We start from the raw sequence: 17,992 nt of genomic DNA, 5'->3' as shown, positions 1-17,992 counted from the left end.
ACGTTTGGCTATACTTTGTTGACTCTGAATAAAAGATGACTGCTTTGATAGAGTACTAAACTCAGGAACTTGGCAGATAAGGGAATTTGACAGTGAGGGAGATGTTGTTCTAGTTTCTTACATGACAAGGAGATGTCCGAGAGAGGGAGCAAGAGATAGGGGAACCTGAGAGCTGAGGTCTGATGACCAGGTAGTGGATTAGTTACTGGGTTTTATGGTTTTCTCCTCCAAATTGGGCAGTTGTTTAACTAAAACCAATGGCAGCATGGTGGCACAGTGGTTACCACTGCTGCGCCAGGGTCCCAGGTTCGATTCCAGTTTTGGGTCACTGTGTGGAGTTTGCACATTCTCCCTGTGTCTGCGTGGGTTTCCTCCGGGCGCTCTGGTTTCCTCCCACAGTTCAAAGATGTGTGGGTTCAGTGGATTGGCTATGCTAAATTACCCCTTGGTGTCTCAATATGTGTAGGTGAGATGGGTAAGCATTGGTGAATGTGCGGGGCTATGGGGATAGGGCAGGGGAGAGGGCCTGCGTAAGACACTCAGGGTGGTATTTTCTGGCTGTGCTCGCCCCAAAACCGGAAGATCTTGCCTGAGGACAACAGACCTTTCCATGGATACCTGTGACAGGCAAGATGGGAAAATTTCCCTTTCTGCCAGAGTGGGTGCAGACTTGATGGGCCGAATGGCTTCCTTCTGTGCTGTGGAGATACTATGAAGATAAAAACATTGTATTAAATTTATAGCTTGACTTGTTGAGCTTTTTAATATTATTCCACAGTGGTTCACTGATATTTGAAAAGACAAAACCCCAACTGGTTAAACAAAGCACAATAGTTTTTGCAGAGCATGTAATGTGTGATCCACAGCAACTGCAACTCCTGCAGCTCAAACTTTGGCTCAGTGTTGATGCGTTGCAGTCCTCTCAGAGGCAAGCTCCCAAAAACATTGACCTGGCCACTTCAACACTCTCATAGCAGAAAGGAGGATGTTGATCATAAGGTTGCCTGAAATCACCATGATGTGGAGATGCCAGTGTTGGACTGGGGTAAACACAGTAAGAAGACTCACAATACCAGGTTAAAGTCCAACAGGTTTATTTGGTAGCGAACGCCACTAGCTTTCAGGGCTTTTCCCCTTTGTCAGGTGAGTGGGGAGTTCTGATCACAAACAGGACATATAAAGTCACACACTCAGTTTACAGAAAACTGATTAGAATGTGAGTCTTTACAGCTAATCAAGTCTTAAAGGTGCAGACAATGTGAGTGGAGAGAGTGATAAGCATAAGTTAAAGAGATGTGTATTGTCTCCTGACAGGACAGTAAGTGAGATATTGCAAGCCCAAGCAAGTCATGGGGGTTACAAATAGAGTGACATGAACCTTTTACATGTTCTGGTAACCCGGGTTTGAATCCCATGACAGATGGTGAAATTTGAATACAAATCTGGAATTAAAGTCTAATGATGACCATGAAACCATTGTCAATTATCATAAAAACTCATCTGGTTCACAAATATCATTCAGGGAAGGAAATCTACTATCCTTACCTGGACTGGCCTACACGTGACTCCAGATCCATAACAATGTCAGAAAACACTGGAAAATCTCAGCAGATCTGACAGCATCTGTGGGAAGAGAATAGAGCCAATGTTTCATGACGAAGGGTCATCTAGACTTGAAATGTTGGTCTATTCTCTCTCCACAGATGCTGTCAGACTTGCTGAGATTTTCTGGCATTTTCTGTTTTTGTTTCAGATTCCAGCATCACAACAATGTTATTGACTCATAAAAGCCCTCTCAAAGGGCTTGGCAAGGCATTCAGTTCAAGAGCAATTAAGGATGGGTAATAAATGCTGGCCTTGCCAGCAACACCCACATCCTCTGAATCAATAAAACCTATATTCCTGGCACCGCCAATCTGGCATTGGGCAGTGACGGTAGCAGCACCAACTGAAAGGGCGGGCGTTTGGAGGGCAGGGGAACCACTCGGTACTCGGCAACAACTATTGGTTGGGGGAGGGGAGCAGTCATCATCATTTTGGGCAGGAGGTTGGGTTCTAGGCCATAGAGACCGACTGATAAGCAGCAAGAGGCAGTGACGGTCTCTGTGCTCTCAGAGCACACAAACCTGCACGTGTAATGGTGCCCTCTCCTGCTATTAGCTGGCTTTCGGGTGATTTATGCCCCGCTCATTCCCCCAATTGCTAGAAAACAGACAGAGGATCATAAGATTTGACTGGTGGCCTCGCTGAAATAATGGATCTGAAACACTCCTGTTTCAACGCTCATTTTAGACTTAAGACTTTTTTGATCTGCCAATGATCTGCAAATCTCTCATATATATTGTGAGTAGCTGGGTCCCAGCAGTGATTTTTGTTGACCGCATCCAGGCTCCATGTGAAACCTGTGAATTAGCAAAAGTACAGGTGACAGTATTTCCCTGGTGCATTCCTAACAGTACAAGTCAACTTGCCAGAGAATCAGCAGTTTTTCCTCAGGCAGTATAAATTGGTGCTCCCTTTGAAATTTGGCATTTTTGTCTGTCCTGATGGGTAACAAGGTGAAAAGCTTCAGCAGGTAGTATTAACCTCTGCTGGTTTAGAATCTAAATTCAAACTACATGCAGGGAGTAGCTGAGGAATTATGAAACACACCTTCACAACATCTAATAAGATGGCAAAAATAGATTTCCTGAATTCCCGACTCCAGGAGCATTTGAAAGTATGAAGGAATCACTCCAAGCGGTTAACACCAGTTGATGCATCAGACGCCAGCAGTAGGTAGCAATGGACAGTTTAGGGCAGTACCAGCAGTTATATTAGAGGCGATATAATCAACTGACTGCGGAGATGGGAACACTGTTTCCTGACTATGCTCGATGACAAACTACGAAGTCAATCAATTTATAACTAACATCAGGAAACGTTCTAAGGTCCAGAGATCTCCATGAGCCTCTCTTTGGAACTTAATATGGTTGCTACATCATAAAGGGAACAGTCTTGTGAGCCTTCCATGCTCAATTAGGGGAGGCAATGGCCTAGTGGCATTATTGCTAGTCTATTAATCAAGAAACTCAACATTCCAAGGTTCAAATCCTGCCATGGCAGATGGTGGAATTTGAATTCAATAAGAAAATAGCTGGAATTAAGAATCTACTGATGACCATAAAACCCATTGTTGATTGTTGGAAAAACCCATCTATTCCTCTAATGTCCTTAAGGATAGGAAATCTGCTATTCTTACCTAGTCTGGCCTAATGTGACTCCAATGCCACTGCAATGTGGTTGACTTTCAACTGCCCTTCAAGGGCAACTAGGGATAGGCAATAAATGCTGGCCAGCCAGTGACACCCGTGTCCCATGAATGAATAAAAAAATTCTCTACATGACTTCGAAGAATTCAATCAGCGCAACTTGTGGGCCGAAGGGCCTGTTTGTGCTGTAGTGTTCTATGTTCTAATATTTCTGCACAATGTTGATGGTCATAGAGTCATTGAGTTTTACAGCATGAAAAGATGCCCTTCAGCCCATCATGTCCACGTCAGCCACCAAGTATCTATCTATACTAACTGATAGACAGTATAGCTGGTACCTCCCAAAATATTAGGCATCAATATCAAATGTTTGGAGCAGAGAGTAAACTGATTTGAGGGAGAATATTTGGCATAGGTCTGAGTTGGCTCAGAGGCTTGTACACACAAATGGTGCGTTCCTACAACGACTTCCCAAAGCCTATCCACAAGGCACAAGTCAGGAATGTGATGGAAAATTCTCCACTTGCCTGAATGAGTGCAGCTCCAACAATACTCAAGAAGCTTGACACCATGCAGGCTGCTTGATTGGTACCCCATCTACAAACATTCAATCCCTCCACTACTGATGCTCAGTAGCAACAGTGTGTACTATCTACAAGATGCACTGTAGCAATTCACCAAAGATCCTTACACAGCACATTCTAAACCCATGACCACTTGCATCTAGAAGGACAATAGTGGGAACACCACCACCTGCAAGATCCCCTCTGAGCCACTCACCATCCTGACTTGGAAATATATCCAAGAAATATATTCCTTTGCAGTCGCTGGGTCAAAATCCTGGAATTCCCTCCCTAACAGCATTGTGGGTCAACCCACAGAACATGGACTGCAGCGATTCAAGAAGGCAGCTCACCACCACCTTCTCAAAGCCCACTAGGAATGGGCAATAAATGGCCACTCAGTGACACCCGTATCCCATGAATGAATTTTTTTAAATTTTAGAAGCATAGTGGTGAGCCAAGTGACTGACGTTAAACGGAGCCATTACAAAATATTTAATCTTCTCCTCCCCAACAGAACTTAAACATTAAACAAAGACAATCGTTTTATATCTACACATTTTGAAAAGCCTTTATTTAGCAGCAATATTACATTTGATATTCTTGTATTAAATGACAAGCAGTAGTTAAAAACCTGAATTAGTGTTCTTCCATTATTTCTAAGATGCACACTATAACTGAGAAATACATACTTTTCAAGTTCAACCCACACCATCATTGAAAATTGGTAACGGCAGACAAAGGTCCCAAGTCTGTTTGCATTTCTTCACTACTGAAGCTTTGAAGAACTGAGAAATGAAGGCATTCTACTGAAAATATCAAATGCGCTGTCAATACAATTCAATGTTTAATCGAATCCAACATAATTTCAAACGGCAGTATATCACAAGGTAAAATGTGATTTAAATGCGTTTGACATTGATGAGAAATTCATTTCAAAATAATTAATTTCAGTTATTTCACATTTGAAGCATGTGTATCTGAACACATTGGGTGGTGTGCAACACAAAACTACTCCCATTGCCAGTGCTAACTGCTAATGAGGTGACAATGTCATAACCTAGAGTACAACATTAACCTATACAAAGACCAGATGAATTGCAAACGTGACTAGAATTCAGATTTACAATGGAAGCATTTTCTACAATCGATAAACTTTTTAAGTACAACTGATCACAATTTCAAACATTGCAGTTTTAATACATTCAACCTTTGTTCTCTTTTAACTTCCAAGATTTCCTGAACTTAAGCTCTGATATACTGTACAAATAATTACAGAATTTTCTTTACACTTTTAGCTATACAGTTTTTCCAAATAAGGTTTGCAAAGCTTGCCGTGGCTTTGAAACTCCTGAACAAAACAAATTTCTCAAAGAAAAATCACTACATGACAAGTCAAATTCAACACCAACACACAGTAAATAGACCAAAAAGAAACTGGAAATGAAGTGTTAAGATTACCAATGACTTGGCAGTAAGATGGAATATGTTGTACAAGAGGCAAAGCATTCTTTCCACACACATTTCTGAAGTAAGGAGATATTTCTGTTCAGTGATAAATTAAGATATTGAAACTGAATTATATTGTTAGGATATAAAATCCATTGAAACATATATTGATTAATGGGTACCTTACGGAACTTCTATGTATCTAAGCCGGGCCAAAGACTGTTTATAAAACAGTTTAGATAGAAATTGCTATCTTATAGATGCACTCCTTCGGTACCTTTATGATGGATTTAAACGTAACTTGTATATAGCTAAAATACTGTAACATTGTGATAAGTGATTAGGTTCTTCAGAAACAGATGACGTAAGGGTAGCATAATTGCGTAGAAATAGCTTAACTTAGTGCCATACAATAAACAATTTTGTTTGAGCCAGTATTCCTCCCACTTATTGCTCGAGTACAAATTGCTTAACTTAGCACCTTACAATAAACCATCTTATGGAACTTAATGGACAAACTTTATTCCCACTTATTGCCTTACAAGAAGCCTGCCAGAGGTGGGTGAACAGCTTCCTTCTTGAGCACTTCTAGAATAGGTCTCAGCAGTTGTGCAATAGTCGGAAAAGTAAAAGACATAAAGACGCTCTCATTAAGAGGCTGCTATCATAAATTCTTGGCAGTACTTACAAGAAAGCTCTCAAAGAACATTCTTATTGGAAGAGACCAAAAAGAAGTAAATTTACATTGGTTGAGGTTGTACTGTTTTTTCAAAGTCATGAAATAATATATGCCCTGAAATTTGCTCATAGCCGAGACACCGGCTGACTTCTTCTCCCATATTAACTTAATAAATATCACTGCAGTGTGAGTAATTCCTATCCCAGTAGCCTCCTGAGTACAGCCAGTCTGATGCACCAACGTAGGGATTGGGACCTTGATGGAACCACCTGTTTAAAAAAATGTAGCGTTAATAGTAGAAGGGAGCTGATTTCAAGGACCCCAGAAACAGGAGTGTCCAACACGTGACCCACTGGCCAAATCTAACCTCCCTGCTCCTCTATCTGAACTAGCAAGCCCCTGCCAGCAGAAGGTTGAGGGACATGGAGTTGGGGGTAGGGTGTTAGCGTGGATAGAGGATTGGTTGTCAAATAGGAGGCAGAGAGTGGGGGTCAACGGGTGCTATTCGGATTGGCGGATGGTGACTAGTGGAGTGCCCCAGGGGTCGGTGCTGGGGCCTCAGCTTTTTACCATTTATATAGATGATCTGGAGGAGGGAACCGAGTGCAGGGTGTCGAAATTTGCTGATGACACCAAGATTGGGGGAACGGCAAATTGTGCGGAGGGTGTGGAGAGTCTGCAGAAGGATCTAGATAGGCTGGGCGAATGGGCCAGGAAATGGCAAATGGAATTTAACGTTGGCAAGTGTGAGGTGGTTCACTTTGGTAGGAAGAATGGTAGGAAGGACTATTACTTACGGGGCGAAAAACTGCAGCAGGCGACGGTGCAGAGGGACCTCGGGGTCCTTGTGCATGAGTCGCAAAAACCCAGCTTGCAGGTGCAGCAGGTGGTCAGGAAGGCGAATGGGATGCTGGCCTTCATAGCGAGGGGGATTGAATATAAAAGTAGGGAGGTCTTGCTGCAGCTGTATAGGGCATTGGTGAGGCCGCAGCTGGAGTACTGTGTGCAGTTTTGGGCGCCGCACCTGTGCAAAGATGTTTTGGCCTTGGAGGGAGTGCAGAGGAGGTTTACTAGGCTGATACCGGAGTTGAGGGGGTTGAGCTATGAGGAGAGGCTGAATAAACTAGGCTTGTACTCGTTAGAGTTTAGAAGAATGAGGGGAGATCTCATTGAGACGTATAAGATGATGAATGGGATGGATAGGATAGAGGTGGAGAGACTCTTCCCGCTCAGAAAAGACAGTAGGACTAGGGGGCACAGCCTCAAGATAAAAGGGGGGCGGTTTAGAATGGAGTTGAGGAGGAACTTCTTCACTCAAAGGGTGGTGAATCTCTGGAATTCTCTGCCCGTTGAAGTGGTGGAGGCTGCCTCGCTAAATATTTTTAAGACGCGGGTTGATGGGTTTTTGATGAGAAGGGATTAAGGGTTATGGGGAGAGGGTGGGAAAGTGGAACTGAGCAGCGACAGATCAGCCATGATCTTATTGAATGGCGGGGCAGGCTCAAAGGGCTAGATGGCCTACTCCTGCTCCTATTTCTTATGTTTTTATGTCATCTTTGTGAGCCTGTGTCCAAAGCAATTTTACTGAGAGAAACCTAAATGATTGGAAAAACAGGCTGCTCTGTGACTGATACATTTATACCAAACTAGGAGGCCATTATGTCACACTCATCAGGAAACAGTTCCATAGCAGCAGGACCAGAAAAACTTAAGGGGAAGAGATGGTAGCATGAGGTATGTGATTACTGTGTGTAATTGTATGCAGTCCACTTATTGGTTTGGACACGTTATCTTCCACTGACTCTCCCCTCCTAAAGGTTGGACACCCCTGCCCTATGGGAGGGAACACACTTTAAATGTATTATTAGATGTATTATTAGGTATTCAATTACCAAAAAATGCTGCATTCTTCAAACAAGTTGTCATGTATTGCTATTAACGAAATATTTGATGAAAAAGTAAAATTTATATTTTAGTAAATCTGTTGCAATTTTGTCTTAAAGAATGCATCATGCAGGATATGGAGTTTGGGCATGCCAGTCACACTTTCAACAAAATAAGGTTACAACATAGGATTGAGAGAGAATGCATCCAGTAAAGCCAAACATCCCATCAACATACAGTGGTTATGCAGCAAGCTGAAATAAAGTCATTGCTTTTATAGAAGGCAGCTAGTATTCTAATAGTGTCAACAGTGCCTTCTCAATCTAATCTTTGGTGGTTTGAATTTCAGGATTTTATACCACACACATCCAATTGCTGGTTCCAAGGACAGTGTTAATTAAGTGCCAGTTCTGTAAGCTTCAGAGCGTAATAAAAACAGGAGGAGGACTGTGTTTGACATTGTTGTTACAGAGCACCAGATAAATTCTGGACATCTAGCGGGCCCGATCAGCTCTGTACTACTGCACCAGCTGTTCTGGTAATGCAGTTTCCTTTTAAAAATACATCTAAGTGAAAAGAGGGGAGTATACCATCTTTACATTACTCCTACTTTCTACAAAGTCATATATCCAAATTTGCCAATGATACAAAATTAGGTGGCATTGTAGACAGTAGAGATGATAGCAAAAAAATTACAAAGGGATATTGATAGATTAGGTGAAAGGATAGATCAGCGTACTTTCTGGATGATATGAAGTGAAACAGATGCCTAAAGACACTTGGGGGTTCAAGTACACAGATCTGTAAAATGTCATGTAAAGATGCAGAAAATAATCAAGAAAGCTAATGGAATGTTGGTCTTTATATCTAGAACACTGGTATATAAGCATGTGGAGATGCCAGCGCTGCTCCTTTTTGCTGAAGGAGCAGTGTTCTGGAAACTCATAATTCCAAATAAACCTGTTGGACTTTAACCTGGTCTTATGAGACTTCTTACTGTGGTTTGTAAGGACACAGAAGTTATGCTGCAGCTATACAAAACCCTGGTTGGACCATGTTTGGAGTACTATTAGCAGATCTGGGCACCATACCTTAGAAAGAATATATTGACCTTGAAGGGAGTGCAGCGTAGGTTTACAAAAATGATTTCAGGGATTACATTATGAGGAGAGATTATACACACTAGGCCTGTTTTCTCTAGAATTTACACAGTTAATGGGTGGATCTGATTGATGTCTTCAAGATGTTAACAGGAAGAGACAGGGTAAATAAAGATAAACTATTTCCACTGGCTGGAGATTTAATCTAGGGGGCACAGCCTAAAAATTAGCAACAAACCATTTAGGAAAGATGTTAGGAATCACTTCTACATACAAAGAGGGGAGAGATTTAGAACTCTCTTCCACAAATGGCAGTTGATGCCAGATCAGTTGTTATCCTTAAATCAGAGATCGATAAGCTTTTCTTAAGCAAAGGTATTAAGGGATTTGGGCCAAAGGTGGGTATATAGAGTTAGGCCACCAATCAGCCATAATCTCACTGAATGGCAGAGCAGAGGGGCTGAATGACTTACTCCTGTTTCTGTGTAGACTATTAAAGACTGTTTAGGTAATGAAAAAGTAATTTATTCATTGTTCCTTTAAAACTACCTACTGATTTAGGAAAAAAACCTTTGCATTTCTTTGATATTTAAAAAAAAGGAACTGACTGTACAAATCGGGGATACAGTAGCATTGCAATTATGTTACTGGTAAAGCAGGATTCCAGAGTCTGATCCAGGAGCAAGAGTTCTGATCCCATTACGGCAGCTTGGAAATTTAAATTCTATTGACTAAATAATTCTGATTTTTTTTTTAAAGCCAACACCAGTGTTGATGACCATGAAACTACTGGATTATCCCAAAAATACACCTCCAGTTCACCTCCAGTAATGCTCTTCAGGAAGGAAATCTGGCATCACTTGGTCTGTACTACATGCATAGTGATTGTCCCTTTAAGGGCAACACAGCAGAGTGAGGCTTGTGAGACCAGTTGGGACTCAGAGTGGGTAATCACTCCATGGAGTGGAGTCCTCTTAGGCTGGTGACATGTAGGGGACTAAGGGCAGCCATGTGGCTGCTTTACTGCTGTACAGTTTTCTTATTAATAAATATACCTTATGTTTCTAATGAAGTCTGTGAAAGTTCATCATTACAACGTGACTCCAGATCTGCAGCAATGTGGGTGACTCTGCAGTGGCGTAGCAAGGCACCCAGTTATGTAGCTGTAGACAGTAAAGGCTGGTCTTGTTGCATCCACATCTCATGAACAAAAATAAAATCCTCCTCAGTACCATTTGGGGACTGGTTCAAATTGGGAGAATTGTTCCCCCGACTAGTTAAGTAACAGGCCTATTCTTACTTTCAGAGTCATGTCCATTATGGTTGAGAGCTTCAAGTTTCTAGGTGTCCAGATCACCAACAACCTATCCTGGTTCCCCCCCCACCCATGCCAACACTATAGTTAAGAAAGCCCACCAGCGTCTCTACTTTCTCAGAAGATTTAAGAAATTTGGCATATCCGCTGTGACTCTCACCAACTTTTACCGATGCACCATAGAAAGCATTCTTTCTGGTTGTATCACAGCTCTGACCCAGGCCACAAGAAACTACAAAAGGTGAATGTAGCCCAATCCATCACACAAACCAGCCTCCCATCCATTGACACTGCATCGGAAAAGCAGCCAGCATAATTAAGGACCTCACACACACCCCGGACATTCTCTCTTCCACTTTCTTCCATTGGGAAAAAGATACAAAAGTCTGAGGTCACGTACCAACTGACTCAAGAACAGCTTCTTCCCTGCTGCCATCAGACTTTTGAATGGACCTACCTTGCACTAAGTTGATCTTACGCTACACCTTAGCTATGACTGTAACACTACATTTTGCACTCTCTCCTTTCCTTCTCTATGAACGGCATGCCTTGTCTGTATCATGGGCGAGAAACAATACTTTTGACTGTATGCTTTTCATGTATACTAATTCATGTGACAATAATAAATCAAATCAAATTAGCTTGTGTCTCAGATTCCTCTGGATCTATCCTTTGGCAAGTCCTGTCCCTTTTTCAGGGTAGAGCCATCAGGAAGACTGATGCTCATCAGACTTGAACTCAATTTTGTTGGTGTCATTGAAGTCAAATCAAATAAGTCTAATGAGATTTCCTGACCCTAACCTCATCTGATGAATCAGAACTCTGTCATGTAAAACAAGTAGCCAAAGGGCACAGTGTACATGACCACCACTGAACAAACTAGCCACATTCCAGAAGATATAACTTCCTGATTAAGCCTACACCATGTGTTGTGATAATGATAGGAGTTATAATAGCTCAGTTAAAAGACAAAAGCTTCATCCTGATGGTGAGGATATCCAGGCAAAACACTAAGTGGGATGGACAGATCTAGCCACTCAAAAGTGGGAAATCCATTAGATGATATGGGTCAACAGCAGCAACAAAATTGTATACCAACTGTAACCGTAGCTAAATGGCCAGAGCAGGGTCAAAGGGCTGAATGGCCTCCTTTTAACATCCTCAGAGTCACACATAACTGGACAGACCACATCAACATGGAGTAGCTGAGGAGAACAGTACAGGTGTATTTAAGAGGAAGCTAGATCAGTTCAAGAAGAAAATTATGATGATAAATGAGATGAAGAAGGATGGGAGAAGGTTTGTGTGGAGCATAAACTCTAGCATTGACTAGTTGGGCCGAATGGCCTGTTTGCATGCTGTAAACAGGACAGGCACCCACAAAGTCCACAAAGCAGTCTGAAGGCTTTACATTTTTTAAGCCAAGAAAAGGACAAATTGGCTGAAAAACAAGCTTATTACCAAGAGACAACTTTTAACTCACAATAATATCTGTGACAAATCAAGATTAACTAAACCTGTGACTATTGGAGATCTAATAAATACGTTTATAGATTACTTTATCTGATATTACTGCTTAACTGTGAATGTTTGAGACGAGATAAAAAGGGGATATCATCAGTGAAGTTCACATAACCTTCATCTCCTTGTCATAATCTGATTGAAGTGTGGTCACTGTACGTGGATATTGTTTTATAATCAAGATTCAAGAGTTCATTTGATAGAAAGAGAGTGTTATCCCAAGCAATTAAGACACAAAAAGCCAAAAAACCAATAATGAAGTACAAACAAGCCAAACCTGGGACCCTCTGCCATTTGGTTCCTTTGGGGGAAACAATAGAGAGAAGTACAGGTTACAATATCTGATCAGTATTTAATTCTGCTAAACAGATAATCATTACAAGTGCAAACTTTCAGATCTAGTGAAGCAGAAAACCTGCGCTTCCAACACTAATCCCCCTCTGCTTTTCCCTTTAGGGCAGCATGGTGGCACAGTGGTTTGCACTGCTGCCTCACAGTACCAGGGATCTGGGTTCAATTCCCAGCTTGGGTCACTGTCTCTGCACGTTCTCCCCGTATCTGCGTGGGTTTCCTCCGACAGTCCGAAAAACGTGTTGGTTAGGTGGATTGGCCATGCTAAATTCGCCCTTAGTGTACCCGAACAGGTGCCAGGGTGTAGCGACTCGGGGAATTTCACAGTAACTTCATTGTTAATGTAAGCCTACTTGTGACACTAATAAATTTTAAAAATCAGTGCGTGAAAATTGAGTTTTTGAGATTGTGTGCAACTGAAAATGCAGTGGAGCGCTAGGAACTGAAGTGTAGCGATGGAATTCACTGCTCTGGAATGAACTCACTCTTCTCCTAGGAATTAGTGCTGGCAACACTAAGATATAGCATTCTAAGCCAGCCCACCCACAAAACCCAGCCCCACGATCTGTTAATCACTGCGAGTTTTCATTAATTAGACTTGCTCACAGGCTCTAAGTGAGGATCCAAATATCAAGCTGATCCTTGTGTGCAGAAGGACAACATCAGCGCATTTTAAAAGTTTTTGAATGTAATTGATTTGAAACATTTGCTAAGAAGTTGGCTACTGCAGCTGAACATGTAAATAGCAAATTGTTCTGTGTATTTTTAAAGTTATTTAAGTTACTCACAAATGGTGAACTAGACGTTGATTAAAAATGCTTAGTTTGAGATATACCTAGTTTCAGGTATGTTATTAAATCTGGACCAAGTTACCATCTGTAGAAATCAAGAAAATAATATGTTAGCTTTTATTACATGGGGATACAAGTATACGTAGGCCCTGTTGTAATTATATAGAGCTTTAGTGTATAGTTACTGTCTTCATACTCAAGTATCCTGGAATGAGAGGGGCTGTTCTGCGAGGAGAGATCATGTAGAATGGACCTTTATTCTCTGGAATTCCATAGAATAAAGATCATCTAATTGAAATGTATAAAATTTTGAGTGCTTGACAGGGTGGATAATGTGGGAGGCTGTTTCCCCCTAGCTGGGGAGTCAAGAACATGTTCTTGGGATAAGAGGCTGGCTATTTACAACTGAAATGCGGAGGGATTTCTTTATTCAGAAGGTTTGAATCTTTGGACTTATTAGAATGTGTTAACACTCGCTGCTCATTCACACAGGCCCTTGCAATGAGATGTACAAAATGCTTAATGGCGGGGGGGAGGTCTAAGTTCAAAGCAAAACTCCAAAGAGTACCAACCTAACCACTTGTGACATGCAGGACTTTAGGGAGGGCATTTATCTGAAATTTAAATATGCTAGCTGAAACTATTAAACATAAAATTTTAGAAACAACTAAACAGAAATTTTTAAAAAGAAACCATAAACTGAATTCAGAATGCTCTTTAATTTTGAATAACAGAGCATCAATATATTACATCATTTCTGCCTTATAATTTCTAAATTTAAAGTAGGGACAAATATACTTTTAAGTTGTCTCTGCGTAATGGCAACTTTACAAAACTGAAACCTACAGTTTGGTTAATTATTCCATATCATTAACAATAATCTGAATAGACAAGTAGCATTTGAAATCAAACATATGAAGGAGTCCATAGAATCCATACACTGTGTGAGGAGGCCAATCGGCCCATCGATTCTGCACTGACTGTCAAAGGAGCCTCTTACCCAGGTCCATCCCCCACAATCTCTCCTCATAATCCCATGCATTTACCATGGCCAATCCACCTAACCCACACACCTTTGGGCTGTGGGAGGAAACCCATGCAGAGGGAGAACGTCACAGACTGTCACCCAAGACTGGAATTGACCCTGGGTCCCTGACGCTGTGAGGCAGCAGTGCTAACCACTGTGCCACCACAAAGTGACCCTCCCAATCTCAAGTTGTCGATTTACTTGTATGTGACAGGTGACAGACAGAATAGTTTGACATGACTCTCCCTCAAAACTTCAAACGTAGATTACTAAATAAACAAATCTGAGGAAATTGAATACTAACTTGTTTTTGAAGTCATTGTCAGACTTGGCGCGTTGCTTGCGAGCTGCTCTTTGCTTTTCTTCCAACCTCTTCTTTTCTTCGCTGGCTAAGTCTACAAAAGGTTTAAACAGGAAGGTGTGTTCACTTGAATTTTCACAATAACTGCACTCGAAATTGCCAATACATTTTTGTAACGGGTTTGGCCATGTGACATGTGTTAAGGCTTGGTGGTCAATCCTTCAACAAATTTGTGACAGAAGAAGAAATTTGGAACAATTTGCTCCTTGGAAGTTCCTGAATGGCTTAATATGGAATTAACAATAATCACTTTCCAGTAAAATAAAAATGTATTACTTTGCCAGTTGATAAGGCAAGCAGACATTTACAGTAACTTTTATTCATACAGCACCTTTAATGTGGCAAAATTTCTTAAGGTGCTCCAGAGAGACATTATTAAACAGAATGAGAATGGGCCACATAAGGAGGTATGGGAGAAGTGGACAAAGTTAGAGCCGAGAGATTATTTTTAAGAAATGCAAGAAATGAGGAGAAAGGGGTTTTGGGAGGGATTTCCAAGGGAGGAATTGGAGTGGATTAAAATTGGGATGCTCAAAAGGCCGGAATTGGAAGAGCACGGAGATCTCGGAGGGTTGTGGAGTTGGAGGAGATTACAGAGATAGGTAGAGGGTGTGAGGCCTTCCTTAAAAATCAGGATAAATGTTTTAAAACTGTGGTGTTATTTAACCAGGGGGCAATATAGGTCAGCGAGCACAAGGAGGGTTGGGTTGACTAGCATCTGATTCGAGTTAGGGCACAGGTAGCAGAGTTTTAGATAACCTCAAGTTTATGGATGGCAGAATGTGTCAATGCTAGTCAAGAGTGCATTGAAATAGCCCTGGAGGTAACAAAGCCACATATGAGGATTTCAGCAGAAGAGACTTGCAATAACTTGGAGGTGGAACTGGGCTATTACGATGATGGCATGGATTTGAGTTTGAAAGATTATCCTGGGATCACATATGATGTCAAGATGGTGTTCAATCTGGTTCAGCCTCACACAACTGCCAGGGAGAGGGATAAAGTTGGTGATGAGGGAGCAGAGATTATGCTGGGGTCCAGAGATAGTGACTTCAACCTTCCCATGACTTAATTGGAGGAAATTTCTGCTGATCCAGGACTGGATATTGGCTAACAGTGTGCCAATGTAGAGACAATGGAGGGGCTGAGAGGGGTGATGGTGCAAGAGGGCCACGTGTATCTTTGCCTCACATCAACAGCGTGATGCCTCACCCTCAGACACAAATATTATTATTTAATCTTCACCTCACCTGACCCACAGACAACCAGCTATATTAGGGGAGGAATTCCACCTTTTGCAATAAGACAACAGCAGCTCAATTGTGGATTCTGTGTTGACAAACTTCTGGTTCTGCAGGACAGACAACTTAGACCTGACAATACTGAGGGTGCCATCCACGGAGCAATACTGAATCAGAGAAAGAGGGAAGAGGCTCAAAAAACTCCAGTTTATTCAACGTCTGATGCAGAGGGTGAAATTCTGTAGAGACCACTGGAGCAGGTATGATGTTAGGAGATCCCGGAGAACTGGACAGGAGTACCCCTGTCCAATTCCCAACTGGGGAAAAGTGTCCCACATTTAGTTTTCTATTAGCAAATTTGATAGACAAGCGTAATTTATTTACATATTCAAATTTCACCATCAAGGTGCAAAGTAGATGATGAAAACTCCAAACACTAAAAAGATTTTCTCAAGTTTTCCTGGTCAGGGTTATTTCTATTAATATTTGATCATACCTATATCACCATTTTCCATTGCTTTAATGTCAGGTCGAAATCGGCAATCAGTGGGTGCAATAACATTCTCCATTTCTTTATCCAGTTCATTCAGTGACATGGCAAAGTTGGTGAAATTGTACATCTGGAAAATATTCCAAAAATATTTTACAACAATAAGTCAGCCCACGTGCGTATTGCTGAAGATGGTAAAACAACGATATTTCACACCTGGGCCCTTTGGGAAGGCAGACCTGCATTTCTATAGTGTCTTTCACAACCTCAGGACAGCCAAGGAAGTACGTTTGAAGTTTAGCCACTGTTGCACTGAAGGAAATGTTAATTTTTCACACAGCAAGATCCCACAACCGGCAATGTGATAATGACCAGATTACTTGCTTTCTCATAGTTATGTTGATTGAGGGAGAAATACACCCAGCCAAAACTCTTTGTTCTTCATCAAAATAGTGACTGGGATCCCTACATCTATCTGAGGGGGCAGATGGGACCCTCAGTTTACAGACTTACTGAACGATGCACCTCCAACACTTGCTCAGTACGGCATTGGAGTCTCAGTCTAGAGTTTTGTCCTTAAGTCAAGAGTACAAATCTATGGAGTGATCTCCATGGCTTGGGTCTTAGGAGGCTGAAGGCACAGATCCTTTGTTTTTAATTCATTTATGGGACGTGGGCATCACTGGCTGGGCCAGTATTTATTGCCCATTCCTGAGGGCATTTAAGAGTCAACCACATAGCTGTGGATCTGCAGTCACATGTAGGCCAGACTAGGGGACAGCAGATTTCCTTCTCGGAAGGACACTACTGAACCAGAAGGGTTTCTACGACAATCGACAATGGTTTCATGGTCATCATTAGACTTTTAATTCAGATCTTCACTAAATTCAAATTTCACCAGCTGCCATGGTGGGACTCGAACCCAGTTCACTGAGCATTATCCTGGGTCTCTGAATTATAGTCCAGCGACAGCAATGCTACTACGCCACTGCTTTCCCCCAGTGGTGAAATAAACTTGGGGAGGGGCAAGGGGTTAATGCACAAGAGGCCTGGAGACTTTTTTTTATAATTCATTCATGGGACATGGGTGTCAGTGGCTGGGCCAGCATTTACTGCCCATCCCTCCTCACCTTTGGAGAGGGTTGAGAATCAACCACATTGCTGTGGCTCTGGAGTCACATGTAAGCCAGACCAGGTGAGGACGGCAGATTTCCTTCCCTAAAGGACATTAGTGAACCAGATGGGTTTTTCTGACAATCGACAGTGGTTTCATGGTCACCAGGAGGTTCTTAATTTTACTGAATTCAAATTTCACCATCTGCAGTGGTAGGATTTGAACCTGGCTCACAAGAACAGTTGCTGAGTTTCTGAATTAATAGTCTGGTAATAATACCACTCGGCCATCATCTCCCCTAAATTTAAGAGGGGACATCCTCAACGAGAAGAAAGAGATTTCAATGGAAAATGCAGAACTCGTTGCCAGTATTTAAAGTGTCTGGTATTTAGCGTTCATTGACAAATCACTCCACTTGTATGAATAAATAATAACCATATTCATCCCCAAGATATTGGAAACTAACCTGTTGAGAGTTTGGTGGTCTAGGTGCAATCTTCCACAGCAGGCGACTCCCTGGTATAACCTGCACACTTTCAGAGTTATCTGGCAGTGGCATATCATCCGGTTCTGATTTGTCTGAAGCTACTGACTAGGATAGTCGCACCATAAAAGAGGTACATTATTATCCAAATTAAACCAGGAAACTTTCACCAATTATACACACAGCATTGTAAAGCATAGAAAGCATTCTTTCTGATTGTATCGCAGCTTGGTATGGGCTCCTGCTCTGCCCAAGACCGCAAGGAACTACAAAAGGTTGTGAATGTAGCCCAGTCCGTCACACAAACCAGCCTCCCTGCCATTGACTCGGTCTACATTTCCCGCTGCCTCGGCAAAGCAGCCAGCATAATT

The 17,992-nt window shown here is 41.8% G+C and overlaps 1 protein-coding gene across 2 annotated transcripts in view; it reads right to left on the bottom strand.

Annotated features, from left to right (window-relative positions):
- Nucleotides 1-4,364: 4,364 nt before the first annotated feature.
- The window catches only part of osbpl1a (oxysterol binding protein-like 1A), a 224,085-nt gene continuing 210,457 nt past the window's right edge, over nt 4,365-17,992 (bottom strand). Inside the window, exons 25-29 of one of the 2 annotated variants that reach the window (XM_080194750.1) lie at nt 17,604-17,729; nt 16,030-16,153; nt 14,236-14,326; nt 12,040-12,063; nt 4,365-6,211 (exon numbers count right to left, since the gene is read on the bottom strand). In XM_080194750.1, the coding sequence (XP_080050876.1) occupies nt 6,109-6,211; nt 12,040-12,063; nt 14,236-14,326; nt 16,030-16,153; nt 17,604-17,729 (468 nt within the window). In that variant the 3' untranslated portion in view covers nt 4,365-6,108. The remainder of the gene's footprint in view (nt 6,212-12,039; nt 12,064-14,235; nt 14,327-16,029; nt 16,154-17,603; nt 17,730-17,992) is intronic. The other variant, XM_080194751.1, reaches the window with a different exon arrangement.

Source organism: Carcharhinus amblyrhynchos, chromosome 8, assembly GCF_965287045.1.
Source record: "Carcharhinus amblyrhynchos chromosome 8, sCarAmb.v2.hapA, whole genome shotgun sequence".
In the NCBI taxonomy this organism is placed as follows: Eukaryota; Metazoa; Chordata; class Chondrichthyes; order Carcharhiniformes; family Carcharhinidae; genus Carcharhinus; species Carcharhinus amblyrhynchos.
This window is presented reverse-complemented; position numbering and strand designations above follow the sequence as displayed.